This window comes from Equus caballus, chromosome 25 (genome assembly GCF_041296265.1).
Source record: "Equus caballus isolate H_3958 breed thoroughbred chromosome 25, TB-T2T, whole genome shotgun sequence".
NCBI lineage: Eukaryota > Metazoa > Chordata > Mammalia > Perissodactyla > Equidae > Equus > Equus caballus.
The window spans coordinates 47,138,927-47,164,871 of NC_091708.1; the positions used below are offsets into that span (position 1 = coordinate 47,138,927).

General features: G+C 61.9%; 4 protein-coding genes across 24 annotated transcripts; 3 read left to right on the forward strand and 1 right to left on the reverse strand.

The window, feature by feature from the left end:
- The first annotated feature begins 1,781 nt into the window (after positions 1–1,781).
- Positions 1,782–4,714, forward strand: TUBB4B (tubulin beta 4B class IVb). The gene is made up of 4 exons (XM_023629465.2): positions 1,782–2,370; positions 2,659–2,767; positions 2,852–2,962; positions 3,492–4,714. Exons 1-4 carry the CDS (start codon positions 2,314–2,316, stop codon positions 4,550–4,552), a joined length of 1,338 nt encoding a protein of 445 aa, XP_023485233.1. The 5' UTR covers positions 1,782–2,313; the 3' UTR covers positions 4,553–4,714.
- Positions 2,728–10,163, reverse strand: CIMIP2A (ciliary microtubule inner protein 2A). Of its 20 annotated transcripts, none has more exons than XM_070250959.1 (9): positions 10,064–10,136; positions 8,960–9,092; positions 8,038–8,171; positions 6,684–6,898; positions 6,334–6,596; positions 6,119–6,245; positions 5,706–5,800; positions 5,261–5,378; positions 2,728–4,793 (listed from the first exon to the last, which is right to left on the reverse strand). In XM_070250959.1, the coding sequence occupies exons 3-9, from the start codon at positions 8,091–8,093 to the stop codon at positions 4,705–4,707; spliced, it is 963 nt and encodes a 320-aa protein (XP_070107060.1). In that variant the 5' UTR covers positions 8,094–8,171; positions 8,960–9,092; positions 10,064–10,136; the 3' UTR covers positions 2,728–4,704. The 20 variants fall into 20 exon arrangements, with proteins under 20 accessions (XP_070107060.1, XP_070107064.1, XP_070107059.1 ...); XM_070250963.1 differs by having other exon boundaries at positions 8,908–9,092; positions 10,064–10,133; XM_070250958.1 differs by having other exon boundaries at positions 8,960–9,137; positions 10,064–10,128.
- Positions 10,154–11,960, forward strand: STPG3 (sperm-tail PG-rich repeat containing 3). Of its 2 annotated transcripts, none has more exons than XM_001918067.5 (6): positions 10,154–10,346; positions 10,450–10,607; positions 10,717–10,851; positions 10,951–11,039; positions 11,157–11,463; positions 11,586–11,960. In XM_001918067.5, the coding sequence occupies exons 1-6, from the start codon at positions 10,240–10,242 to the stop codon at positions 11,717–11,719; spliced, it is 930 nt and encodes a 309-aa protein (XP_001918102.3). In that variant the 5' UTR covers positions 10,154–10,239; the 3' UTR covers positions 11,720–11,960. The 2 variants fall into 2 exon arrangements, with proteins under 2 accessions (XP_001918102.3, XP_005606023.3); XM_005605966.4 differs by having other exon boundaries at positions 10,161–10,346; positions 11,157–11,343.
- A 1,050-nt stretch (positions 11,961–13,010) lies between these two features.
- On the forward strand, positions 13,011–24,241 carry NELFB (negative elongation factor complex member B). The gene is made up of 15 exons (XM_070250899.1): positions 13,011–13,090; positions 13,955–14,555; positions 14,646–14,809; positions 15,007–15,106; positions 15,492–15,722; positions 17,583–17,768; positions 17,976–18,035; positions 18,438–18,550; positions 19,197–19,299; positions 19,538–19,633; positions 19,849–19,991; positions 20,093–20,199; positions 22,832–22,973; positions 23,072–23,180; positions 23,285–24,241. Exons 1-15 carry the CDS (start codon positions 13,011–13,013, stop codon positions 23,429–23,431), a joined length of 2,382 nt encoding a protein of 793 aa, XP_070107000.1. The 3' UTR covers positions 23,432–24,241.
- Positions 24,242–25,945: the final 1,704 nt, after the last annotated feature.

Below are 25,945 nucleotides of genomic sequence, written 5' to 3' on the forward strand. Positions count from 1 at the left end.
ACCCCACACCTCTCCTTCCGGGTGAGGCCGCCCACAAAGGCTGACCGCCAGGTCCTTTGAGGCCACAAACGACTGTCTGCCTGCTGCCCCTGCCTGGCGGTAACGCACCCTCCCGCTGGGACCATGGCCACCAGTAAACAGAGCTGCCGTTGTGGATGCCTCCCTCTAACAGCTGCAGGCTAGGGTGGGAGGGCCAGCCGCCCAGCGCTCCCACGGCCCCTGCCTGGGCTTCCCTGCGCCTCTGGCCTTCTCTGCTCTGCATCCCGCGAGGCCACAAACCCCCACTGGGCCCAGGCAGGAACACCCTTGGCTGAGGGTGGGGACCTACAGGGTCTCCTCCCACCAGCCCAGCGCAGGCCCAAGGGAGGCTCCTGCTGTCTTGTCCCCAGCTAGTATCCACCTTGCACAGGCAACGGGCGGGGCACGCCGGACTACCTGGTGCCAGGGGGGGCTCTGGGGATCACACCTAGGCTGGTGACACAAGAACTATTTTGTTACCTGTAAAATGGGGGTGCCACACTCAACTCCCAACCCTGTGCACACTCACAGGAAGCAGGGGCCTTTTCCAGTGGGGGTCTCTGGCCACATGGCCTGGGGGGTCTGGGGGGCTTTGACAAACACCTCAAAGAGCCACCTTAGCAGAGCTTCGCACGGCTCACTGGGGAGAAAGGTGAGCTGCTCCTTGTCTCACCAATTTGTGGATCTGCACAACTCAGTGCTGAGAAGCCCCAGCAGCCTCCCTACTGCAGCGCCTCAGCCTTGCCAACTGCCGCTTGGGCAGCTAAGCTACTTTGCAGGGCACTGCGCAGACCCAGGATGCAGGCAGTGGCCCTGCGCGCCCCACGAGGGAGACCTGTGGTCCACAGAAGCCAGGCCTGCCTCCCTGGACCGGTCTGTGGGGGAGGCGGCTGGTCCCCTAGGCCCTGCTGGGACCGACGGCCCGTCACTGTGCTGACTCACCCTCCAGGTCAGCACTGCAGTCCCGACCACTGTCCCGGGGATGGGATGGGAAGGCTAGTCTCTGGCCAGCGCGCCGCTGTCCATCCAGGTAACACTTTCAGTCGGCTACGCCGCAGTCGCCACAGTGCCCTCATTTTACGTGTTAGAGAGGAGGGGAGCGCATTCCCCCCAGAGAGAGGAAAATAAACAACCAGCTGCTGCCCCCAACACCCTCGGCGTAGGGGCAAAGGAGGGTAAGAAGTTCACCGAGAAAACCCGAATCTGGAGAGGCCCCGGTGGTCACCGCAAGAGGGACCGTCAGGGCAGACACAAGGGAGTAACTTTTTCTCTTTAAAAACGTTACAAAAATATAACGCAAGCGTACTGTTTTTAAAGCGATTGACTGAAGGCGCGAACACATGTAATTTCATAACCTGTACGTTGTTTTTTTTTCTTCCTAAACGTAAATCAGGAAAAAGTAGAAGCACTGGTCAGCCCCGGCAGGCAGATCCGTGGCCGGGGTCCCAGGGCCGGGGAGCCCGGAGGTGGGGGGCCGGCCCGCGGCTGCACGCGGCTCGGCGCGCTCCTGGGGCCGGGGCACCAAGGCGACGGGCGCGGGGCCAGCGCGTCTCCACAACAGGCGCGGCTGCCGGGCAGGCCCCTCCCCCGGGCCGGGCGCCGCGCCCACGTGCTCCGCACCTGACCGCGCCGGGAGGGGCGCAGGGGCCCCTCCGCCCCAGGCCCCATTTGTCTGCCGCGCGCCGCCTCGCGCCACTCCTGGGCTCCGAGCGAGACCCGCGGGCGGCGAGGCCGGCCCACGCGCGCCCTCACTCGCGGCGGCCGCCCCCGAGAAACGCACGGCGGGGCCCGGGCATGCGCTCGCCCGCTGGGGCCGCCGAGACACCTGCCGCCCCCGCGGCCCAGCCGAGCGCCGCGCCCCGAGCCCGCGCGCGCCGCCGCGGCACTGCGGCGGTTACCAGGACGCTGGCCCCGCGCGGCCAATCGCGCCGGCCTGGCGGCGTGCTTTCCGGAGCCAGCCAATGAGAGGACAAATCAATCATTTGAAACACCCAATGGACAGACCACCGCAGCGCGAGGGGGGGAGTTTTGATAGGGAGAGCAGAGGCCGCCGCCGACCAATAAACAGCGAAAGGCGTTGGGAAGGCGGGCACTAGGATGCCCGATTGACGAAGCTACAGCCAATCAAAAGAGGCCGCTTGCCAGCCTCGTTCTGGCAGCCCAATACGAGGCCGGCGGAGGCGGGCACGGCGGGCATATAAGCGCCGGCCGAGCGTCGGTTGTAGCACTCTGCGCGCCTCCTACTCGGCTTTTTTCCGTCCTTCCGCCTGCGCCGCCGCCGCTGCTGCCGTCGCCATGAGAGAGATCGTGCACCTGCAGGCCGGCCAGTGCGGCAACCAGATCGGCGCCAAGGTGGGCGGCGAGGTGCCGCGGCCGGCGCGGGTCTGCCGGGCGGGGCGGGCGGACGGGAAAGATGGCGGCAGCGGGCGGGTGGCGCCCCCGCATTGCGGCCCCGCGCGGGGCCGGTGCGAGGGTGGGGGTCGGAGTCGGGGCTGGGGTCGGGGCCGGGGCCGGGGCGGCGGCAGGAGCCCCCGAGGACGGACCCGGCGGCGGGGGAGGGCAGGGCGGCGCCCGTCCGGGGTGGGGCCGGCTCCGGACACCGCCGGCGTGACTCAGCCCCGGCCCGCCCGCGTCTCGCAGTTCTGGGAGGTGATCAGTGACGAGCATGGCATCGACCCTACTGGCACTTACCACGGGGACAGCGATCTGCAGCTGGAGCGGATCAACGTGTATTACAACGAGGCCACCGGTGAGACCCCGCGCCCCTTCCCACTCTTCCTGCCGCCCCAGCCCTACTCCCCCGCCTGCTGACGCCCTCCCACTCGCCCCCCAGGTGGCAAGTACGTGCCCCGCGCCGTGCTCGTGGACCTGGAGCCGGGCACCATGGACTCCGTGCGGTCCGGGCCCTTCGGGCAGATCTTCAGGCCGGACAACTTCGTCTTCGGTGAGCCGTGGATGGGGGCTGGGAGGCGGCCTGTTAGCCGGGATGGCTCAAAGGTTAAGAGGTGCTCAAGGTCACCACCGTCAGTACCGCGGAATCGAGATTCTGATCCACTCTGTCCCCCGAGCAGCAGCTAGGGCCCCTGGACACTGTCCTCCCCGCTGCAGTCACTCAATCCCCTTTCCTAAAGCGGCTTTGGGAGGAAGGCCCAGCTGTCCACCCGCAAAGGAGCGGGCAGATGTAATCTGCCTGTGGTGATGGCTGTGCTAGAGGCGGTTGCAGCTCTGGTGGCCCGTCTGTCCTTGGGAATTGGCAGGAGCTGCCCGTGGGAGGAGCTGGCTTGTTAAGTCATTTTGTCTTGATCCCTAACTTAAGTTTGAACGAGGCAGGCTGTTGTGTTATCGGTTTGGGGGTCCGTAGGCTCTACCGGCAGGGTCAGTTCTGTGTGTCTTCTCACTCCGGGTTATTTGGCCATTTTGACATTGGTGATCAGACCCTTGGCCAAAGAGCGATCGACTGCCCTCTTTTGCAGGTCAGAGTGGTGCGGGGAACAACTGGGCCAAGGGGCACTACACAGAAGGTGCAGAGCTGGTCGACTCAGTGCTGGACGTCGTGAGGAAGGAGGCTGAGAGCTGTGACTGCCTGCAGGGCTTTCAGCTGACCCACTCCCTGGGTGGGGGGACTGGTTCTGGGATGGGTACCCTTCTTATCAGCAAGATCCGAGAGGAGTACCCAGACAGGATCATGAACACATTTAGTGTGGTACCCTCTCCCAAGGTGTCGGACACGGTGGTGGAACCCTACAATGCCACCCTCTCAGTCCACCAGCTCGTAGAAAACACAGACGAGACCTATTGCATTGATAATGAGGCCCTGTATGACATCTGCTTCCGAACCCTAAAACTGACCACACCCACGTACGGTGATCTGAATCACCTGGTGTCGGCCACCATGAGTGGGGTCACCACCTGTCTGCGCTTCCCTGGCCAGCTCAATGCTGACCTGCGCAAGTTGGCTGTCAACATGGTCCCCTTCCCCCGCCTGCACTTTTTCATGCCTGGCTTTGCCCCACTGACCAGCCGGGGCAGCCAGCAGTACCGGGCCCTGACGGTGCCAGAGCTCACCCAGCAGATGTTTGATGCCAAGAACATGATGGCTGCCTGCGACCCCCGCCACGGCCGCTACCTGACGGTAGCTGCTGTGTTCAGGGGTCGAATGTCCATGAAGGAGGTGGATGAGCAGATGCTTAACGTTCAAAACAAGAATAGCAGCTATTTTGTCGAGTGGATCCCCAACAATGTGAAAACAGCTGTCTGTGACATCCCACCTCGGGGGCTAAAAATGTCCGCCACCTTCATCGGCAACAGCACAGCCATCCAGGAGCTGTTCAAGCGCATCTCGGAGCAATTCACAGCCATGTTCCGGCGCAAGGCCTTCCTGCACTGGTACACGGGCGAGGGCATGGACGAGATGGAGTTCACCGAGGCCGAGAGCAACATGAATGATCTGGTGTCCGAGTACCAGCAGTACCAGGACGCCACGGCCGAGGAGGAGGGCGAGTTTGAGGAGGAGGCGGAGGAGGAGGTGGCCTAGAGCTGTCTGATACCCGGTAGAGCACGGGAGCCTTGTGAACTCTTTATTCACTCGCAGTCTGTTCCCTGATAGCCACGTCTCATTGTGTGTCCACTTGCTCTCCTTCCTGTCTTGATGTCATGTGCTGTACAGACACCATCATTAAAGCGTTTTCATAGTGTCTGTTTTCGCCTCTTCATTTCCTTCTGATAGGCCTTACGGGTACTGTTCCCAAACGTCAGCGCAAAGTTGTTCTGCATGGCTACAAAGGGCAGTGCTGCCATTGGGCTCCTGGGCTTGCTGTGCGCCCATGGTGAGCCTACAAGTAGCTGCTGGAGGGGTCAGCACAGGCTGTGAACATGAAGGCCTCTGAGGAGCCTGGGGCTGCCCTGGGCACCTGCCTCCTGAGGGCGAGCCTGGCCTGGCCTGTCTGTGCTAAACTTGCAGGGAGTCAGTAGGTCTGGAGACAGCTGGCCTCCATCTGCAGCTTTTAGTAGAAGAGGTTGCTGAGCCCCTTCCACAGTGGGGGATGGGTGGGGGGGGGGGCAGTCCTACTGCAAGGGACCCTGGGGACAATGTGGTAATACAGTTGGCCCTGTGCCAGTGGTGCAGCATAGGTGAGGGGCCCCAGCTGCCCCCCCCCCCTCCCCACAGGGGCCTGGTCACTGTGACCTGGTCCCTGTGACCTGGTCCGAATGAGGTGGGCCTGGACCCCCTCTGTGCACTCACATGGTATGAAGCCCATGTAGAAAGGTATGAGGCCTTTGCTGCTGTAGATGGTGTTGCTGGGCCAGTGTGTCCTGGGCAACCGCTCACCCAGGGCACAGATGGGATTTCTGAACAGGAACTGGGGAAACAGGCAGGCACTGAGATGTGCTGCCTCCCCCATGTGGTAACCAGCAAGAAAAATGTCCTGGGGCGGGGTGGGGCTGGCATTCTCCTGGGAAGTAGCTAATGTTCAAGGGGCTCCTGTCTTCCCCACTCCCCACATTGCTCCAAAGCAGGGAACCAAGGGGGCGAGCAGCCTCTTTGGGCCAGGCAGAACCCCCTCCCCAGGCCTCTAAGGAAGTCTGGCCTTCACAGCCCCGTCCTCCTGCTCGCTCAGAGGCGTACAGACCACCCTGCAGGTGGAGTTGGGCACTCCGGAGCAGGCCCAGGGATGGTGTCTTTGTACCTGGTTCTTGTCAAACTCGTCCATAGCCTGTGTGACCCCATTGCGGTAATTCATCCCCAACACCCAGGCAAACCGGGGGACAAAGCCAGCATAGCCTGGGGGAGGAAGAGGTCAGGGTCCCGCTCCAGATCCCCTCTGCCTTGCCCTGGGCATACCCACCGGCTCCCAGGTGTGTTGTGGGTCTGTCTGGGCTCCTTCCCTTTCCTAAACATTGGTGACTGTCTGCTGGGTCGGATGGAAATGGGCAGGCAGGAGCTTCCGGCCTTGGGAGAAGCGGGGCTCCAGGAAGCAGGTCTCAGGGCAGGACGGGCCCACAGCATCACTCCTCACTTGCTCTCACCCTTCATCCTGCCTAGGCCCCTGAAGCCTTGAAGGGGGTGTCCCCCTTTCCTACCCAGGCCCTGGGTGCCCACCTGAGATGGCCTTGCGTTGGATCAGTTTGGGGTGATCCAGCTGGGGCAGCCTGTGGAACCTGCCCACATCTAGTGTCTCCTGCTGGCGGGCTGGGGGCAGGCACTCGTCCCTCCTGTAGTGGTACAGCTGGGATGGAGAGGGGGCAAGTCACCACCCCAGCCCCGACCTGGGTCTGGCTGGGGTGAGGCTCAGTCCTGGCGCATCTTCTAGTTACCTGGTGCCACCCAGGGGCTTCGTGGTCAGGGATGGTGCTCTTCCAGCCCTCTTCCCCATAGGCCAGCCGCAGGCCCGGGTGTCCAAAGTCCCTGGAGTCCCCCTTCCTGCCTGGTGAGCGTGGAGGGTAGCAGGGATAGGGCATGAAGCCTGCAGGCAGCTGGACCTGCGCGGATGCGTTCTGTACCCCAGGTGGCCCCTGGGTGTCCGCCTCCTGGGGTGGGAATCGACCCAGGATCTCAAAGTTCTTGTAGGGCTTCAGACCTGTACGGACAGGGCAGGATGGCTGTGAGCGACAACAGGCATCAGGGAGGGCCCGGGAGGGGCCGGGCCGGTGGGCAGGTGACTCACCAGTGTAGTGGGGGATGTAGGGCTCAATCAGGTCGCGGCAGGGGATCCAAGGTGGCTTGGACTTGCTGAAGTCCTCGATGAACTTGGGCTTGGATGTGGGGGACAGCACGGAGCAGGGGCTCTTGCGCACGCTGGGGTCTGTGAGCAGCTGCGCTGTGGTGCGCCCATAGGTGTTCCCCACCTGGTAGCGCAGCTGAGGGTAGAAGCCAGCATAGCTGCAAAGAGAAGAGGAGGAAGAGGCGGGGCCAGTGGGCGAGGGCAGGGCCCCTGAAAGCAGGGTGTGGATCCAGCCTCCCGGCCACAGGCAAGGCACCTGACCTCACCTGCCTGCTGGGGCTCTTGAAGCTTGAGTGGATGGCACATTCCAGGCCCGAGAACAGGCCTGGCCCAGAGGAGGTGAGCTCCATTGTCATCACCACCATCAATTGCCATCCTTCAACAACAAGGACCTCTACCCCCTCAAAGCATTTACAAGGATGGTGACGGGGTCCAGACAGGGGCCAAGGCACAGGGAAGCCCATTATATACAAGTTGGTCCCACTGGGAAGGTTGGTCCAGACTTTTGCCACCTAGGCAGCCAGTAGACAACTGTATGGGACAGAGTTTGGGAGCTGGACAGGAGGGCGACTGGTAGGGGGTGACGGTTGAGCCATGTGGGAAAGTGGTATAGACATCACAGCAGCAGGCCACGAGGGGAGTGGTGGGTAGTTCAGTGCTGCTGGGGGCCTGTGTGATCCCCCAAGGAGTGTGAATTGTTTTCTTTTAACAAAGTGAATTCAGTTTGCTAGTTTAAGAGATAAGCGAAGCTGAAGCTGAGGTCAGAGCCCTTTTCAGTATCTTCCGTCCCATCTTTTCCCTCAGAACTGTGGTGAAAAGTTAGGCCTGGCTCCTTCCCAGCCCCTTCCCTTTCTCCCTTGAATCTGTGTGTGGGGGGGTGTGCACACACACACTCTGTGGAGGGCTCGTGTTTCTCTTTCACACGGAGGAGCACCTAGCAAGGCAGCCTTACGCTCCTGCCTGTTGGCTTACTCCGGATGCTCATCTGGACTTTAAAGCATGGATTACTCTGGAGTGAGCGTCCTGCAGGGACTTAGACAGCCTCCGCCAGCTGTTGGGCTGTCCCCATTTTCTGCTCTCGACAGAAAGACAGACAGACAGACATGCCGGCGGCCAGAGGGTGTGTAGGCCCAGGCCCTTGACACTCCCAAGCACTCCTGCCCCAGGCCCCTCCACCCCTCGGGCCTCACCCCCACTCCCTGGAGCTCCCCTTGTAGCTGGCCTTGGGCCCTTAGCCCCCCACCTTGCTCCCCCATTCTCCACGGACCCCAGCCTCCTCCAGGGCTCCAGCGCTTACCCAGGGATATAGTGAGGTTCTGGCGTGAAGAGATTGTGTTTCTGAGTAGCTGTCATCTTGCCTCAACTCCGCCTTGCTGGCTCCAGTCCCCTTCTGCAGGTCTGGCTCCCCTCCCTGATAGGAGGCCCTGTTGCCTAGCAACCATTGTGAAGAGGCTGGCATTGTTGAGCAGCACCTGGGCCAGGCCCCTTAACCCTGTGAGCACACCCATTTTACAGGTGGGATATCGAGGCTCAGACAGGAAACAGGCTGGGGAGGTGTCACAATGAAGACCTCAGGGCTCAGAAAATCGGGACTGTCAATGCAGCCAAGTTGGCCCTGCCAAGAAGTGGGGGCAGGGTTGGGCCTGGACTCTTGCTCCCTCCCGCTAGGAGGCCAGCTGCCAACTAAAAGCAGCCCCCACAGGATGAAGCTAAAGGAGCTCCCACCCCAAGCCCCCTCCTCAGATGAGAGGCCCTGGAAGCTTTGGAGGCATCATCTTGAGCCTCAGCGATGAGGTTCCTGAGCCTGAGAGGTGCCAGGAGCCTGTCCTGCGGGGTCTTTCCCCTGGAGCTGGGCACTGTTTTCCCTTTTAAACAAATCCTGATTTTTTTTTTTTTTTGGTATAGAAAGGACTTTCTAACCATAAAAATGAGGGAAAATATCATAAAGGAAAAAAATAGCAAGTTCAAGTACACGTCAAAAAACAGCATAAACAATACAAAAAGGCAAACTGTAAACGGGGGGAAAGTGTGCAACAAGTGTTACGAACAGATATGATATCAGTATAAGAAACTCTACAGAACAAAACACACACCCCAGCAGGAAAACATATACACACTGTGAACATCTTAAAAACCCAGTCAGTGAACACATGGACAGAGGTTGGACCTGAATCAGGTAAGTGTTGACAAAACGCTGGTCAGGCGGTTTTGGCGCTCACCGCCACTGGGCTCACATGCGCCACGTCCACTCTCATTTGATAGACGCCATCTGGAGCACAAGTTGCGAATGCAGATCAAGTCTACAAGACCTTACATTCTTTGACCCATTGCCTCCACTGGTAGGACTCTATCCTAAGGAAACGATTGACGTTTGGTTGAAGACACGTGCAATATTTGCTACAGGGAGAAATGGAACTAACCTAAATGTCCAATACAAGGGCTTTGTAAATAAAACCACCTCTGCAGCCACTGTCAATTATGCCCTCAGAGAACACTGTAACACGGGAAGGCCCTGGAGCACAGGTTGTGAGCCCTTTGCCCTAATAAAATGTGTCTCTTCAAGCAATGCTCCGTCTGTCTGTCCAACCCTCAGTCCATCTGGAGCACCTCCCGAGGCCAGGCAAGGTCAGAGCTGGGTGGAAGGGATGAGGAGAGGAAGAGACCTTGTCAGGGAGGGGAAGGCCCAAGGATGAGATGTTCTTGACCGGGCCCTGCCTGGGTCAATTAGGCCAAGGCCAGGGCTGGGGCTGGCCCACAGGTCAGCTCTGGAGGGCACTGTGAGGGCCCTGGTGCCCAGACGGGCTCTCGCCCACTCGGGCTCATTATTCCTTTGCGTTTCACCTGGACAGCCGTGTCTGTCTGTGACACCTTCTTGCCTCTGTGCCCCCAAACAGAAGACAAGCCCACACACCTCAGCCCTGCCTGGGCCACCAGGCAGCTCCACGGCCAGGGCTGCCTCTGGGGTCGTGGTCCAGACCCACCCACCGTTGCTTTGCACTTCTCAGAGCTGGGTCTCCAGCGGGGGCTCCTCCTCCTCCAGGGAGCCTGCCTGGACCCCCCACCCTACCCCCACGCATCCTTCCTGCTGGCCTCACACAGCTGGACATCCCATTGCACCAGCTCCCTTCTCTACCTTCTGCCGGGACCTCAGCCCTCTCAGAAGCCCTGCTACAGTGGACCCTGGTCCTCCAGGGTACCCCAAAGTCCACCAGAAGGGGAGGACTGTGACAAGGAAGAGGGGAAGAGAGGAAAAGAGGCCAAGCCAGCAGTCACTGGGCAGGCTAGGGGGCCTCTTGGCCAAGGCTGACCCCAGGGTGACCCACCTGGCAGGTCAGGGGAGGGGCCCCTCTGGGTTCCCACTGCACCACCCCCTCCAGGGCTGGACAATGTTCCTTCACCATGCAGTCCCTGGCAACGGGGGGGAGGGGAGTCCATGACCGGTCAGTGAGGTCACAGAGCCCTGTGGTGTCCCCAGGGAAGGGAACTAGGAATCCTGACAATGAATTTTGACCAGAAGGCCGTAAAATTCCTGGCAAATTTTTACATCAATGGAGGCAAACACTGGACCCGTGGCCCCCTGAGGCAGAAGCTGCCTGTGCCCACCCAGTAACTTCTAAGAGGAGTGGGTGGGCTGGGGGGGGCGCAGTGTGCAGCCTTTATGGGGCGGCCATTGGGCTAGGTGGACAGTGGCTGTCCGTCTCCCTTGCAGGCCCAATGGTGCTGTGCTGTTCTGGAGGCCAGAGCCAGGGGCTGCCTGGGATGAGATGTGGCCCCCAGGGGTGCAAGAGTTCCCGGTTGGCCTCAGGATGCAAACGGACGCCCTTCAGAAGCCCCCACTTATGTGCACCCAGAACCTGAGGGAGCTGTGTGAGTGAGGGGCCTGGCTACACCTCACGCCGGCTGGTCTTGGCAAGAGGGGCAGGGTTGGGGAGGGGCCTGCTGGGAGGACCCAGGCCCAGAGCTTGCTTCCCGCCAGTGCTGGAGCAGCGACCCCCCATCGTGACGGACCTGGATGTCCCTGGCCCCACCAAGTACCAGGTGCCGGATGCCTCAGTGCGCGAGTCCTCCCCACATCCCCACTTCAGCATCGGCCGCAAGCACCCCTGCCGTGGTGCGTGCCCTTCCCTGTGCTCTCCCCACCGCCTGGCCCCTTGCCCTGGGAGCGGGCCCATCACTCATCTCCCCTCCCCAACACTGCCCCCCACTGCAGAGGGTGGTGGCCGCAGGGCATGGCAGACCATGTGGTTCCAGAGTGAAACCCCCTTCATGCAGAAAACGGACTTTAACAGAGAACAGAAGGTGCGGGGTTTGCCTGCAGGTCCCGTGGGGCCCTCTGAGGGACAGGGCGGGAGGGGGCCTGTTGGGGGTAGGGGGGCTGGGTGGGGCAGTGGCCTGCAGCAGCCTCCTCCCCCACAGTGGCCATCACCTGCCAACTACCAGCCGCTCAGCCAGTCTGCCTTCCCGGCCTGCAGTTTTGGAGGCCACCGCCCCGCTTCCAAGACACCTGAGGCCCGCATCCAGCCCGGGCTGCCACGGGTAGGGGGTGCACATCACCGTCACCATGCGCAGTCCCTCTTCCAGGCCTCCCTGCAGGCCCCAGGTGGTAAGAAGCGCCCTGGCCCCAACACCTACGACATCGTTCCCGGGTGCCGACTGCAGAGCCCACGCGCACCCATGTGCACCATGAGCCACTCACCTGCGTTTGCCTCCTGGATCAGCTCCTGTAAGGAGGCCTCAGAGAGGAAGGCCAGGCAGGCTCCCGGGTGGGGACAGGGGCCTTGGGGGAGGTGGGAGCTGGGCAGCCGCTGGCGCGCTGTAGTGGCATGGGGCCTTCTCTTTCTGCAGCCTGCACCCCCAGCCCAGCTGCCTACTATGTGGAGGATTGCTATAACTCGCGCTTCCCCTCAGCGCCCAGAGCGGTCATCCAGGGCGTGCGAAGACCCAAGCGTCATGACACTGGCCCCTTCTGCACACTCTAGAGTCCACTGGGCACAGCCGGCCCACCTGGTTATCACATGGAAGCCTGGCTTCCCTGGGGGCCTTCCCAGGCCTCCCTCTGAAACTCAGCACCCCACAGTCTGGCTTTCTGACCCCCCTGGGCACCCTGATCCACCATGCTGGCCGGCAGACCCTTCTGTGAGCTGTGGATGAGGACAGCCCAGCCTGAAGTCCCCACCTGTCCACCCCTTGCTATACAGAGATGCTGTTGGTTCTTCCAAATTCTTTCATGTGCCTGGCTGCCGTCCTTTACCCAGTGAAGCATCCTGCAGATGTGGTCTGCTGCTGACCTGTCATGTCTGGCTTGCCTTGACCAGGGCTCTCCCTTCACTTCCCCTTCAGTGCTCTCTTCTTTAAGGTGTGTAGGGCGGTAGCCTGGGACTTCCTGGCCCAGGACAGGATGGGAGGGGGCCCTGTGGGCACTGTGGGACACCTCCAACTAGCTGTGCCATCCAGGGGACCAGTCCACCTGTCAGTCTACCCAAGGGTCAGGCTTCTTGCTGAGACAAAGAACTGACTGTTGGGGCGGTGGTGGGGGCCAGACTCGCTGATCTGTCATCTTGAGGTGAGGGCAGCCTGCACAGCCACCAGGGAGTGTCCAGAGGACCAGCTTGTCAAGGCCTGGCCTACTGCCCCCAGCACCTGCCCAAAGACCCTTTGAACTTACCCAAGGCCACTAAGGCCGGGCCACATATAGTAGACTCCCTGGGCCTTCTTCAGTCACTGGGGCCCTGTCCCTGCCTGTGGCAGTAGCCTGGCCATTGGACCCCACTTCACCATCAGCCTGCCCTCCTACCCAGGGGTTGGCCCCAAGACTACCTCCCTGAAGGGGCCTCAGCCCAGCTGCTGGTGGCTCCTGTCACTGCACTAGTGATAGAAGTCCAGTCCTGACTAGGCCCCTCCTCCAACTCCTCTGCCAGAGCTCATGCCTTCAAAAGGGCACAGCAACAGCTGCCCCCATGGCGTCAGCTCCCCCTTCTGCAGGGAGGCCAAGGCCCAGGGAGTCTGAGCACCATGCACCTGTGACCTCCTCTAGAGCTGAACCTGCTGGGGGTTGTGCCCCAGTGCCCCCAGGAATCAGGGCAGTCAGACTGCAGATGGTCATTGCTAGGCCCTGGGTGGCCCAGCTTGGCAAGTGGGCAGCAGAGACAGAGCGGTGGGAGCCCCGGCCTTGGGAGCTTGGCCCAGGGTGGGGAGACCAGGAGCCCTGCTCACAGCTGCACTATCAGCAACCCCTAGGGCTCAAAGCCAGGACTGGAACCAGCAGGAAGGATGGAGAAATCCCCTCCAGCTGGGCTGAGGGAGGTCTTCCTGGAGGAGGTGGTGGAGGAATGGGCTTTCGATGGGCAAGAGTGTGCCATGCAGCAGGAAGAGAGTTTCTAGCAGAGCAAACCCCATAAGCCAAGGCACATAAAAAGGGAGAGGGTGTGACACCTGGTGCTGCCAAGCTTTGGAGGACACGGGGCTGGGGGGATCGAAGGAGGTGAGCTAGAGGGGTGGAGAGGTTGCAGAGAGGTGGAGAGGTGGAATTCTGGGTCCAGGGCTTGCACACTTAGCAATGGGGAGCCTAGGAAGGGCACAGAGCAGGCAGTGCCTACCGGCCCCGTCTGAGCTTCTTGTACCACAAGGGACAAGGGACACTATGGAAACTGGCACTCACATTCGCAGCGAATCAGGCTGGAACTCAGCCTGAGGGCCTACCTCCGTGGGTCAGCCTAGGGGTTAGATGCTCACGGCAACAAGAGGACAGCTGTCCTTTGTCACACTCCCTCTGTGCACCCAAGTCTCTGCGAGGCACCCTCCATTGGAGGCACACTCAGATTTTAGTCTCTGCGACAACCCTATGGTGTGAACTCCGTCCCCAGTCCCCGTTTGACAAGGAGGAAGCCAAGTTCCAGGGAGAGGGTCGTGCACCTGGTGGGACCCCGTGCAGGGAGCTTCTAGGGCGGCAGCGTCCCATTTCCTCAAGCAAAAATATTCTCAACGTCAAAAGGCTGCTGTGAGGTAAAAAATGAATCACTTTTCATGATTATAAAGATAACACATACTTGGCAAAAAAATCAGTTCTGAAATTCATAAAGCAGGCCGACCCTGCCTGCCTCATCCCCTCTCCCGTGCTCCTCCCCCTTCTCCGGCGTCCCATTCCCGTGGGCCCCTCCCCCGGGTGCCCCTCGGCACCCCGCCCCGGGGCGTGGGTTCTTCTGGGACCCCGAGAGGAAGAAGAGGCCAGAGGCGGCGGGCGCCGCGGGGCGGACGGCGAACCGGGGCTGGGCGGAGCCAGCAGCCTGGGGCGAGCGACGGGGCGGCGGGAAGACCAGCGGCCCAGGTGCGGGAGGAGCGGCGGGGCGGGGCCGCCGAGGTGGGCATGGCCGGCGCGGGGGCGGGGCCTCGCTGCGTCATCCGGGCACCGCCGTCTCCCACGGCCGCGCAGCCTGGTCCTGGGCCGGGCTCCGCTGCCCGGAACATCTGCGCCGCGGCGCTGGCGTTTCCGGGGGGCGGTTTGGCGGGCGGACCAGGCTGTGCGGGGCGGAAGTGGGCCGCCGCGGTCCGAGGGCAGCCGCGCGGGCGGGACGGGCCGAGCTGGAGGGCGCCGGGGAGCGGAGCGCGGGCGGCCCCCGAGGCCCGGGCGAACGGGCTGCTGGGGGGCCCGCGGCGGCGCCGGGGGAGCGCGGTGGGGATGGGGCGCCGAGCCGGGCGGCGGCCGGGGCCTCGGCCATGTTCGCGGGGCTGCAGGACCTGGGCGTGGCCAACGGCGAGGACCTGAAGGAGACGCTGACCAACTGCACGGAGCCGCTCAAGGCCATCGAGCAGTTCCAGGTGGGCGGGGGCGCGGCCGTCCCGGAGGGCGCGCGGGCTCGGTCGGCGCCCCGGAGTGAGTGCCACCGACCGCGCGCCCTCGCCCCGCAGACGGAGAACGGCGTGCTGCTGCCCTCGCTGCAGTCGGCCCTGCCTTTCCTGGACCTGCACGGCACGCCGCGCCTCGAGTTCCACCAGTCGGTGTTCGACGAGCTGCGGGACAAGCTGCTGGAGCGCGTGTCGGCCATCGCCTCGGAGGGGAAGGCGGAGGAGAGGTGGGTGGGCAGGCGCGGCGAGCGGCCGCCTGCGCAGCGCTGGCTGCCGCCTCGGCCGGCCGGCCCTCCTCGACCGGGGGCCGCTCCCCGCGTCCGCGTGTGCACAGCGGCTCCCCAGCCGTCGTCTCTGTGGTGACAGGTGGCAGCTGCTTCTTGCTCGATCCTGGGCTCCCCCTTAGTCGTGCGAGTCTTTCCAGGTACAAGAAATTGGAAGACCTCCTGGAGAAGAGCTTCTCTCTGGTGAAGATGCCGTCCCTGCAGCCGGTGGTGATGTGCGTCATGAAACACCTGCCCAAGGTAAAGGCCGTGGGGTCAGCGTGTCCAGGGCTCTGGCCGCACCGTGCCCTGGCTCGGTGGGCTTTGCATGTGCGCCTGTCTGGCGCCGGTTTAGCACAAGGCAGGTGCGGCTGCGAGGAGCATTCTCTGTGCCTGGTCCCCCTGGTGAGCTATGCACAGGCAAGCGCCGGACGTGAGCTGGGGTATGGGGTTTTTTAAGGAAAGAGCTGTTTGTGTTCAGCAGGGCTGCCAGTACCTACTGGAGCCTGGGGGCCATCACAGGCCCCCCCCTGGATCAGGCTGGACTCGAGGTGGTCTCCAGTGGGGGGCTGAGGCCTCTTGACCTGTCTTGAGGGAGACCCCGGGGCACAGGCATTGCTCATGGGCAGCCTGTGGGGTCGAGCAGGTTCCTGAGAAGAAGCTGAAGCTGGTGATGGCCGACAAGGAGCTGTACCGGGCCTGCGCTGTGGAGGTGAAGCGGCAGATCTGGCAGGACAACCAGGCACTCTTCGGCGACGAGGTCTCCCCCCTGCTCAAGCAGTACATCCTGGAGAAGGAGAGTGCGCTCTTCAGCACGGAGCTCTCTGTCCTGCACAACTTCTTCAGTCCTTCCCCCAAGACGAGGCGCCAGGGTGAGGTGAGGCACAAGGCAGGGCTATGTGCCAGGCCCTGGCCAGCCCCTTCCCCCATGGTGGATGTCTGGGAGGTTTTGCTCCCGAAAGGGTGGGCTTGTACACGTGGCTGGCGAGAGGGGCCCTTGCAGCACTTTGCCTGGCGTGCATCTTCTTGGTTTTGTGAGCTTGGCGCTTGAGGACGTGACAAGCTTTTGCATTTAAGTTTTCCAGTCTTTTTTCAACTCTGGTTAAGTTTCTTCTGTTTTGATGTTTGACTTGTGTGTCAAACTTTGTCTGAGAAACTTTTTGTGTGTGTGTGCTAAGGATGATTTGTACTGAGCTAACATCTGTCATCAGCCTTTCTCTTTTTGCTTGAGGAAGATGGTTTCTGAGCTGACATCTGTGCCAGTTCTCTGTTTTGTATGTGGATGCCGCCACAGCATGGCCGCGGACGGACAAGTGGTATAGGTCTATGCCCAGGAACTGAACCTGAGCCACTGAGGTGGAGGCGCCAAACTTAACCCCTGGGCAGTGAGGCCGGCTCCCTGACAGACTTCTCTTGGGCCAGGAGACACACTTGTAGCCCACTCAGCAAGTGGGGCTGCGACCGGTGGCCAGACATTTGGGAAAAAACATTAGATTAGATCCTAGGTCACACCAGACATGCGAAACCTCAGGAGAGCACACTGGACGTGGAAGAACTCAACACCAGACGCCCCTTGGCCAGTGTCTGGTACTTGTCACTGTCACCTTCCCCTGGATTGAGCACTCCCTCCTGGAACCAGGTCCGAGGCGTCGGTGGCACCTGCCTGCAGGTGAAACCAAGCCTCCATGGTGGCCAGACGCTACCTCTTCACGTTCCTGCCCACTGTGGGGAGCCTGGCCTGGGGCTGCAGTCAGCCTGTGGCCTGCTACCCCTTCACACTGCCTTCCAAGCCAGGGTCCCCCTCGGGGCCTGGGTCCTTCCTGCTGCAGGTGTGGCCTGCACTGCTGCCCGAGGAGAAGGTCGAGGCAGGTTAACGTGTTATCTCATGGTCCTCAGTGTGTGGGTCAGTTGATAGGGCCGTGGTTGTATGCTCAGCTGGCCTTGTACCCTCTTGTTTGCATGTTAGGCAGGGCCCAGACCATCATCAGGGCTGGTACATGTTAGCCGTTGTGCCTGTTAGTGGTGCCCAGGATGTGGGTGCTGAGACAGGTGTATGCCTCGCTCTGCTCAGCTCGTTGGGGTCCCTGAGGCCTGCTGTAGAGTCCTCGCAGGGGCCCTCGAGAGGGTCTGTCAGGCTGGTCACTGCTCCTGCCACCCCTCCTGGCCTCTCCACCTGCTGTGTCCAGCTTAGTACCTGGGCTGCTGCGGTGCTTGTACCCCAGGTTGACCTGTGAGCCCTTCTTCTATTCCGGCCGGTGAGCAGTGAGTAGAGCTCTCCCACTGGCTGACAGCAAGGCAAGAGCCATGCACGTAGGGCAGGCTGTGGAGCTGGGCGGTCCCTGCAGAGGGGCACCTGCAGGTGCTATAGGGGGATGGGGTGGTCTCAAGGCCTCAAGCTGCAGGAGAAGATGGGGAGCCAGGCGGCCCGGGCTGGGTCTGAGTGGACCCCAGCAAGGCCTTGACCAGACGCTGAGGTAGCCGCTGTGTGTCGTCATCTAGCCTGAGTCTCCTCGCGCTGGCTCACCGGGTCACAGGCTGATGGCCTTTCAGAGAAGGTGTGGGGCCTGACGTGGGGTTCACTTTCTTAAAAACCACACCTGCCGCCGCCTGACATGGAGCCAGCATTCTGTGACAGAGGAGATTTTGGCCACCAAACAAGTAGAGAGGATGAACGTCAGGGTCAGTGTGCTGTCACTGGGGCTTGGTGATGCCGTGCCGTGGGGCTCTCGCCAACCAGGTGGTGCAGAAGCTGACGCAGATGGTGGGGAAGAACGTCAAGCTGTACGACATGGTGCTGCAGTTCTTACGGACCCTCTTCCTGCGGACGCGGAACGTGCACTACTGCACGCTGCGTGCCGAGCTGCTCATGTCCTTGCACGACCTGGATGTTGGCGACATCTGCTCCGTGGACCCCTGCCACAAGGTGGTGGCCCCCGCCCCCCTTCACTCTGGTCTCTTCCTTGCCTTCTCTCTCCCCTCCCCTTGGATGCGATGATCCTGGTCCCTGGGCTCTGACTGCCTGCCCACCGGGCCACCTCCTGTGTGCTGCCCCCTCTGCTGACTGCCTAGGGGACGGGGTGTCCTCTGGCACCTCCCTCACTCGCCCACTCTCTCTCTTCCTTAACTCCAGCCAGAGCAGGCTCCCTGGCCGCTCCTGGACCCTTGCTCCTGCCGCCTTCGGTCTTCCCAGGTTCTCTGGCCGTCCCCTGCTCCAGAGCCTTCGGGGGCTGCTCGTTGGCGAGCTCTGTGCTCCAGGAACAGCTTTCTACACTGCCCTTGTCCTCAGCACGGACGCTGTGCAACCTGAGGCAGTGTCACTGCCTGAGACTGCAGCGTCCTCCCCCACCCAAGGGCCACCAGGGAGGCCCCTTTTAGAGCAAAACTCAAATGTTGCCTCCTCCACACACTGCCTGACCCCTTGGGACTCGGGCCCTTGGACCTGCGCACCTTTGCACCATCCTGTTCTTGGCACCAAGCCCAGCCCCCGTGATGCGGGTGGCGGGTCCTGATGCTTACCTCTGGCTTGGGCGCGGCTGTGCCCCAGCAAGAGGCGAGGGTGAGCGCTGCGTCCTGACTGGGCTTCCTTCTGCAGTTCACCTGGTGCCTGGACGCCTGCATCCGCGAGCGGTTTGTGGACAGCAAGAGGGCCCGGGAGCTGCAGGGGTTTCTCGACGGAGTAAAGAAGGGTCAGGAGCAAGTCCTGGGGTAAGAGTTGGCCTTGTGCAGGCGCCCCAGCCCCCCGGGGTCCTGACCACGGGCGTCTGGACGAGACGCTGTCTGGTTGGGAGTGGGGTGTTTATTCCAGTCCATTTCAGGAGGGCTGCCTGGCACCCCCCACAGCTGAGAAACTCGGCTGCTTGGGATGAGGCTGCCGCAGTCTGGGCAAGTGGGCGCCAGGCCGGGGCTCTGGTGTCTGCCGCAGCCTGGGCCCTCCTGCGAGCTGAGCGGTGGGTGGTAAGTCCCATCCTGGGCCCACTGTGCCCGGAGGTGGTGGGATCTGGTTCCCAGCCTTGTCCTCTCTGCGTGGGCTCCATCTCGCCCCCTTCCATGGCTCCTTCTCCCTGTAGTTGCCTTTGTGGGACTGTGGCTGAATTTACGTGGTCTGGGTCAGGTTCTCAGAACCAAAATGGGACCTTCGTTTTTTAAAAACCTTAATTCTTCAGTTTCTTAAGTAAGTTACAGGCAAGTTACAAACTGTGAGCTTTTCTTTGGAAGAAGTCCAGGATGGCATGGGCTTGCTCCGTGTGGAGGGGCCGTCTCCCCTGGTCAGTGGCTGAGGCAGCCCAGCCCGTGGCCACGCCTTGGTGGGTTGAGAGCATCCCATGCTGATACCCTGGGATCGTCCTCTCAGGGATCTGTCCATGATTCTGTGTGACCCCTTTGCCATCAACACCCTGTCGCTGAGCACCGTTAGGCACCTGCAGGAACTGGTCGGCCAGGAGACGCTGCCCAGGGTGAGTGCGCTTGGCTGGCGGCTCGCTGCCTTCTGGGTGGGCGTGTGGCTGGAGTGCTGTGGCCAGGCCTATGCTGGCCCGGGGACAGCACACGCTCCCCACACACGGGTGGAGGTGTGGGGACCTGTGAGCAAAGCCGACAGTCCTGGGCTCAGTGCCCGGACCCTGCTGGGCAGTGATCGAGGTTGGGACAGTGAAGGTCAGGTGAGCTTGTGCTGAGGCCTTGGTTTCCCTGCAGGACAGCCCCGACCTCTTGCTGCTGCTCAGGCTGCTGGCGCTGGGCCAGGGGGCATGGGACATGATCGACAGCCAGGTGTTCAAGGAGCCCAAGATGGTAACTCACCCGGCTGTGCGCCTTCCTGCCGCTGCCCCTGAGGGGCTGTGGGGCTGAGGAGGATTGGGAAGGTGGAGTCTCGGGAGGTGGGAAGGAGGGACGGCCCCCCACCGACATCCAGGAAAGAGGGACTTGAGGGAGGTGGCTGAGGGTGGGGACAGTGCGGGACGAAGGCAGGATGTGCTGGACGAGCTCTCAGGCCTGTCCTGCCCCAGGAGGTGGAGCTCATCACCAGGTTCCTGCCCACGCTCATGTCCTTCGTGGTGGACGACCACACCTTCAACGTCGACCAGAAGCTGCCAGCCGAGGAGAAAGCCCCCGTCACGTACCCGAACACGCTGCCGGAGAGTTTCACCAAGTACGGGCTTGAGGGCCATGGTGGGAGGGGCCCCGAGCCCGCGGGTCCCCTGGAGGCTGTGTGGACGCGCCCCGTGGGCTGATGGCCCCGGCCGGGCGTAGGTTCCTGCAGGAGCAGCGCATGGCCTGCGAGGTGGGGCTGTACTACGTGCTGCACATCACTAAGCAGAGGAACAAGAACGCGCTGCTGCGCCTGCTGCCCGGGCTGGGTGAGTCTGGGGTGCCCGCGTCGCCCCTGCCCTCCGTCCCGCTGCCTGCCTCCACAGGCTCGCTTGGTTCACCGTCAAGTCTGTCTGCTTGGAGGTTATTTGGTGCAGAAGTGAGGGGAGCTCAGCTTTGTCTTTCCATAAGTGCCCTTCCCTCTTCTCACCATTTGTTAAAGCATCCTTTCCTGAGTGGCAGAAGAGCCACCTTAATTTTACCCTAACTGGCGAGGGGTGTGGGCCCCTCAAGTCTTCAGATGATTGAGAGAGCTCCCCTCCAAGGCAGTGAAGAGGCCACTTCCCTCAGGATCTTCTGGCTGCATGTAGGAGTGGGTTGCTGCAAGCCAGGAAGAAGAGGGAGGGGTCTGAGTGGACCCCTTTCAAGAGTAAACTGCAGGTCAAGTCAGGGAGGAGGGGCTTCTTGGAGCACCTGGCCTTCCCACCGCACACACTGGCCCAGGGTCTCTGCTGCCTCAGGTTTTGTCTGGGTGTTGAGGCTTCTATGTAAAGATTTTGCACATTGCTCACTAAGCGTGTTTCTGGGTCGCTGTCACACCTGGTGGTGGGGCGTGTGTTACGTCTTTTGTGGGTATTAGTTTATACCCAGCCACCGTCTAGCCCAACAACAGAAAGGTCCTCTCTGACAGTTCTGGAGGTCAGGAGTGAAGTGAGTCTGGGGCTGCAGTCAAGGTATGGGCAGGGCTTGGAGACTCCAGGGAGAGTCCCTTTCCTTGTGTCCTCCTGCTTCTGGGAGCCGCCCACATCCTTGCCTCCTGGCCCCCTCCATCCTCAACTTTGTCCTCCCAGCTTCCTGTCTGCATGTCTCTCTGACTCTGGCCCTCCCACCTCCCTCCCGTAAGGACCCTGTGATAATCTTGGCCCCTGGGTCACACAGGATCATCTCCCATCTCAGGGCCTGTCACCACATAAGAAGGCATGTCCACAGGCTCCTCGGTCGGGATGTGGACGTCTCTCAGGGCCGTCCTTCTGCCAGCCACAGGGGATGTAGCTTGTCTGTCTGTTTTTGGAGACTTCTAGGAACACAGTTATAAAAAGCTTGAACTTGCTGCATCCTTTCTGTTCCTTTCAGTACTTTTGTTTCTTTCTCTCTAATTGTGTCGGCTAGAAATGGGGTATCCTGCCTGCAGTGGGAGCATCTGTGTGTCCAGCCGTGCGCTGCTGCCTGGGGGCTGGGATCTTGTGATTGCGTCCAGGAAGTGTGCACATGTTCTTTTATGTTCTTAGTAGGTCCTAATAAGAGCGGCGTTGATTTTTAAATTCTCCCGTTTACTTTTTAACTTTCTGTTGTGGGAATTTTTGATGAGAGCAGAGGGGCCAGCCCAGTGGCACAGCGGGTAAATGCGCACATTCCGCTTTGGCAGCCTGGGGTTCGCTGGTTCAGATCCTGGGTGCGGACATGGCACTGCTTGTCAGGCCATGCTGTGGTAGGCGTATAAAGTAGAGGAAGATGGCACGGATGTTAGCTCATGGCTGGTCTTCCTCAGCAAAAAGAGGATTGGCAGCACATGTTAGCTCAGGGCTAATCTTCCCCCCTCCCCCCAAAAAAAGAAGAGCAGAGCACAGCATGGCGAAGCCCAGTGCCTGTCACCCACCTCCACGGTCACGTCCTCTGGTGATGGTCTGGATGGAAATCCAGACTCCCAGCATGCCAGCTCTGAATAAAGAGCGGGTGTCTCAACAAAGGACACTCTTAAACACCGTGCCTGCAGCCCGTGGTTGCCTTTGGGTCCAGGCCCTGCAGTGGCCCCGTTCCCTGATCATCCCATGACATTTTGTACAGATGGTTTGTTCAGGTCAGGATTTGAGCAGGGGCTGCGATTCACCCGGGCGTTCCCTCGCCACCCCTCAGGTCTCTCAGTGTGTAGGGTTATGTGGAACTTGTTGGGAGAACCAGGGCATTTTTCCCTGGTCGAGACTTTGCTGGCGGCCTCCCTAGCATCGTGACTGGGCGCCTGCCCATGTGTCCTGTAAACTGGCTGCTGGCCGTGAGGCCGGCTGAGCCTCCAGGCAGATGTGGGGCAGGAGTGCACCTTGGTGCATCCAGTGGTGCCTGCGTCTCCCGGTGACATTGAGTAGCTCTGTGGGCTCAGGTGGTGTCAGCCAGGTCGTTGTGACAAAGTGCCCTGTCAGTGTCTCTGTAGCAGCCTCCACAGCCATTATGTCTGGGTGTGCGTCCCCCTGCCCTGCCACCCTCCGGCTGGCTCTTCACTCCTGCTGGCGGGGCACTCAGGCCATCCTGTCGCTGGTCATCAGTGAGCTTCGTTGGGACTTACTGTTGTGTGTTAGGTGTTCTCGCTCTTCTGGAGTCCGCTTAACCCACAGTCCCTTGGTCACCGGGCAGAGTGATAAGCAGTGACGGGCCCTCGTTCTTCCCCGCCAGCCCTCCCCAGTAGCCTCCTTCACTGCAGGCCAGACCCCTGCCCTGTCCCTGGCCGCCCCTGGTGTCTCCTCGCCTGTCCAGGCCCAGGTTCTGGCTCTCAGGGAAACTGGGCACCCTGTTTTCAGAAGTCTGTGCTGCTTTGTGGTCTCCCCACAATTTGAGGTCTGGGGGGCAGAGGGCCCCTGGGCGAGGGCCGTGGGTGGCGGGCTGGACCACCAACGCCTGCTCTGCCTGCAGTGGAGACCTTTGGCGACCTGGCGTTCGGCGACATCTTCCTCCACCTGCTGACGGGGAACCTGGCGCTGCTGGCTGATGAGTTCGCCCTGGAGGACTTCTGCAGCAGCCTCTTTGATGGCTTCCTGCTCACCGCCTCCCCGAGGTGCCTGTCCACCCAGCCGGGCCGGGGGGGGGGGTTGCTGGAGCAGCTGCGGGGAGGGTGGCTCGGGGCCCCTGCAGCCTGGTCGTGGCCTCTTCCAGGAAGGAGAACGTTCAGCGGCACGTGCTGCGGCTCCTAGTCCACCTGCACCACCGCGTGGCGCCATCCAAGCTGCAGGCCCTGCAAAAGGCACTGGAGCCCACGGGCCAGGTGGGTGCCCCAACACCCCTGATCCTCTCCACGTCTGTGCGTTGTCTGTGTGGACATGCTCTGAGGAGCCCTGGGCTGACCCTGAAGTGTGTGCCTCCTAACAGAGTGGAGAAGCGGTGAAGGAGCTGTACTCCCAGCTCGGTGAGAAGCTGGAGCAGCTGGACCATCAGAAGCCCAGCCCGGCCCAGACTGCAGAGACGCCGGCCCTGGAGCTGCCCCTGCCCACCGTGCCTGCCCCGGCTGGGCTCTGAGGCTTTGCCTGGGGCCCCTGGGGAGTGGACAGGGCCCCTGGTGGGGACGGTAGCCCTGGTTGCCAGGAGAAGAGGCTCCCCTGGACCTGCGAAGCCAGGGCCCCGTTTCCTCTGGAGGCTGACTGGCCGCTCATGGGGCTGGGGGTGGGCTAAGCCAAGACCCCCGGGACTGTCCTGTGGGCAGAGTGCCCTTCCTCTGCACCTTAGCCCTGCCCTGAATGGCGTCCTGGGAGGTGTGTGCTGTTTGCGTGAATGGGACCTGTGTCCCTGCCCCTTGAGGGCCCCTGGTCAGCTCCGAGGAGCTCAGGCCCTGCTCCAGGTCTGCAGGGCCCAGCATGGCCCCTTGCACTCCCAGGCCCTGGGAAGTTTGCTTGTTCCTGCCTGACACTGTGGGTTTCCACACTGTGGGGAGACAGGCAGGCGGTGGTTGGGATTAGGAATAAGCCAGCTGTTTTCTAAGGGGAGAGGGCGGGGGGCCGAGGCCTGAGGGGAAAGGGGCAGGGCCAGCGTGTTGGCACCGACTGATCGGCTAAATTCCACGGTTTGCTGGGTCCGGACATCTCCCAGGAGCTCCTGCAGTTTGTCGGTGGACGGTCCGCTGACCCAACCACAGGTGGGGAGCCGCTCCTCCCCTGGGCAGCAGCACCTGTGTAGCAGGCATAGCTAGGAAAGCCCAGGCCCCCGCCTGCTGCCTCAGTTTACCCTGGGAGCCACGTGCTCCTTGCTCAGCTGCAGCATCTTGGCCAGGTGAGGGACTGCTGTTGCACACAAGAGGCTTTTACTCGTGTAAATAAAAGGCGTTTTGGTAAATCAGTGAGTGAGCTGTCTGTGTGTGCCCCCAAAGTTGGCTCAGTGCAGGGTGGGGAGGTGCCTTCTTGGGGGCATTTTTGTCTTTGTGGGACACAGTCTGGGTGTTCGGCCCTCCCGGGCAGCAGGTGCAGGAGGTAAGGCCTGGGTGTGGCCATGCTCTGTCCAGGCTGCCAGAGGCCCCGAGACTGACTGCAGTCAGCTCTGGGTGGGCCGCCTTACTGCCCACCACCAGTGGTGACAGCTGCAAGGTCACCGTGACCTTGACAGGTGCAGCTCTGCAGGTGTGGGAGGGACAGGAGACACCCACTGTGCACTGATGGGAATGACGCAGTGAGTGAAAAGCAGATGGGGGGGGCTGCTGGGCTGCTGCCCAGCGTGCCAGAGGGGCAGGGCCAGGGCACGGGGGGCCCTCTCGGGAGCAGGGGTTCTCAGAGGGGAGGCAGGTCTGTGGGTGCAGACACTGGGGGGGTCCCCTTCCGGCTGCTTCCATTTTCTCCAGGAAGCAGAGGGCCAGGTCCCGGGCTGGGAGGCAAGACAGGCCAAGTGGGGCCGAGGAGAAAGGACGGGGAAGGAGCCCAGTCATGGGAGGAGCGAGTGAGCTGACCAGGCCCCTCCTGACCCACCTGAGGCTCGTGGTCAAGACAGAGACCAGTCAGTGTGACCAGGCCCCTCAGCCCGGACAAAGGGGCCTCGGGGGACTGGAGGCCCCGGTGGGTGAGGGGTTGTCTGGCGGAGACTGTGAGCTGCAAGGACAGGGTGGGGGTGAGGACTGCAGCTGTTGGCCACAAGGAGTCCACGGAGGGACGGTGGATGGGGGCAGCAGCTGAGGTAGCCGAACTCCCCAAGGCAGGACTGGGCAGAGCTGCAGGGGTGACAGTGACCCCGAGCAAACGCAGACGCTGCTGGGAAACCAGGGAGGATGGCAGAGGGGGAGGCGTGTTGTGAGACCTGAGCGTCCACACCGGGAATCTGGGACGGAGAGGAGGCGAGGCCGCCCGCCCGCCTCCAGCCAGCGGCTGGGGAGGCCAAGTCCCCACTGGGCTGAAGGGTCTGTGCAGAGAAGAGGTTGGAGACATGACCGTGAATCTGGGGCGGGACCATGGGGTGTGCACAGGAAGAAGGGGTGGGAAGGGAGGCCTCCCGGATCAGGTCACAGGGTGCGATGGGGTTGGTCCAGGGACATAGGGAAAGGTGGGGTCCTAGGGCTCCCTTCACCCCTGGAGGTGGGGGAGAAGGTGCATGGAGGCAAGGCCTTAGCCCTGGGCTCAGGTTCACCCTTGACCCCTGGGGGTGGGCCCTCCAGGCCTGATCTTCTTGACTCCTGCCACGTCCCTCCTCACCCCAGCAATGGGGCTCTGGACCCCAGGCGTGGTGGGTCAGCCTCCAGCAGAAGCAGCCAACTGGCCGCTGGAGACAGTCCTGCCCCCACTGCAGTTTTTCTTGTATGTGCCCCTCAAGGGGGTCCTCCCTAAGGCAGCAGCAGCTTGGAGACTAGAGAAAGCCCGAGGCCCCTGAGGACCCCCGTCCCGTGCCGGAACCACAGAGATGGGCAGGGCCTGGTCCCAGGAAGGCCCTGCATGGGCTCACAGCTCCGCCAGGCCATATGGTGGGTGAGGTGCCCAAGGGGCCCCCAAGCACCCGGTCCTGCACAGAGAAGGGGCAGTGGTTCCCGGGGAGCAGGCCCTGAGGCTGGAAAGGAGGACG

Bases quoted from the DNA above. Each gene is read 5' to 3' on its own strand.
- TUBB4B (XM_023629465.2), top strand. From the start codon at position 2,314: ATGAGAGAGATCGTGCACCTGCAGGCCGGCCAGTGCGGCAACCAGATC. The intron at 2,371-2,658 runs GTGGGCGGCGAG...CGCGTCTCGCAG, and splicing joins GCAACCAGATCGGCGCCAAG to TTCTGGGAGGTGATCAGTGA. The intron at 2,768-2,851 runs GTGAGACCCCGC...CTCGCCCCCCAG, and splicing joins GTATTACAACGAGGCCACCG to GTGGCAAGTACGTGCCCCGC.
- CIMIP2A (XM_070250953.1), bottom strand. From the start codon at position 8,093: ATGACAGCTACTCAGAAACACAATCTCTTCACGCCAGAACCTCACTAT. The intron at 6,899-8,037 runs GTAAGCGCTGGA...TTCTCTTTGCAG, and splicing joins GAACCTCACTATATCCCTGG to CTATGCTGGCTTCTACCCTC. The intron at 5,379-5,705 runs GTACAAAGACAC...CTGTTTCCCCAG, and splicing joins ACGAGTTTGACAAGAACCAG to TTCCTGTTCAGAAATCCCAT.
- STPG3 (XM_001918067.5), top strand. From the start codon at position 10,240: ATGAATTTTGACCAGAAGGCCGTAAAATTCCTGGCAAATTTTTACATC. The intron at 10,347-10,449 runs GTAACTTCTAAG...TCTCCCTTGCAG, and splicing joins AAGCTGCCTGTGCCCACCCA to GCCCAATGGTGCTGTGCTGT. The intron at 11,464-11,585 runs GTAAGGAGGCCT...CTCTTTCTGCAG, and splicing joins TGCCTCCTGGATCAGCTCCT to CCTGCACCCCCAGCCCAGCT.
- NELFB (XM_070250899.1), top strand. From the start codon at position 13,011: ATGGAGAAATCCCCTCCAGCTGGGCTGAGGGAGGTCTTCCTGGAGGAG. The intron at 13,091-13,954 runs GTGTGCCATGCA...GGACCCCGAGAG, and splicing joins TGGGCTTTCGATGGGCAAGA to GAAGAAGAGGCCAGAGGCGG. The intron at 14,810-15,006 runs GTGGGTGGGCAG...GAGTCTTTCCAG, and splicing joins GAGGGGAAGGCGGAGGAGAG to GTACAAGAAATTGGAAGACC.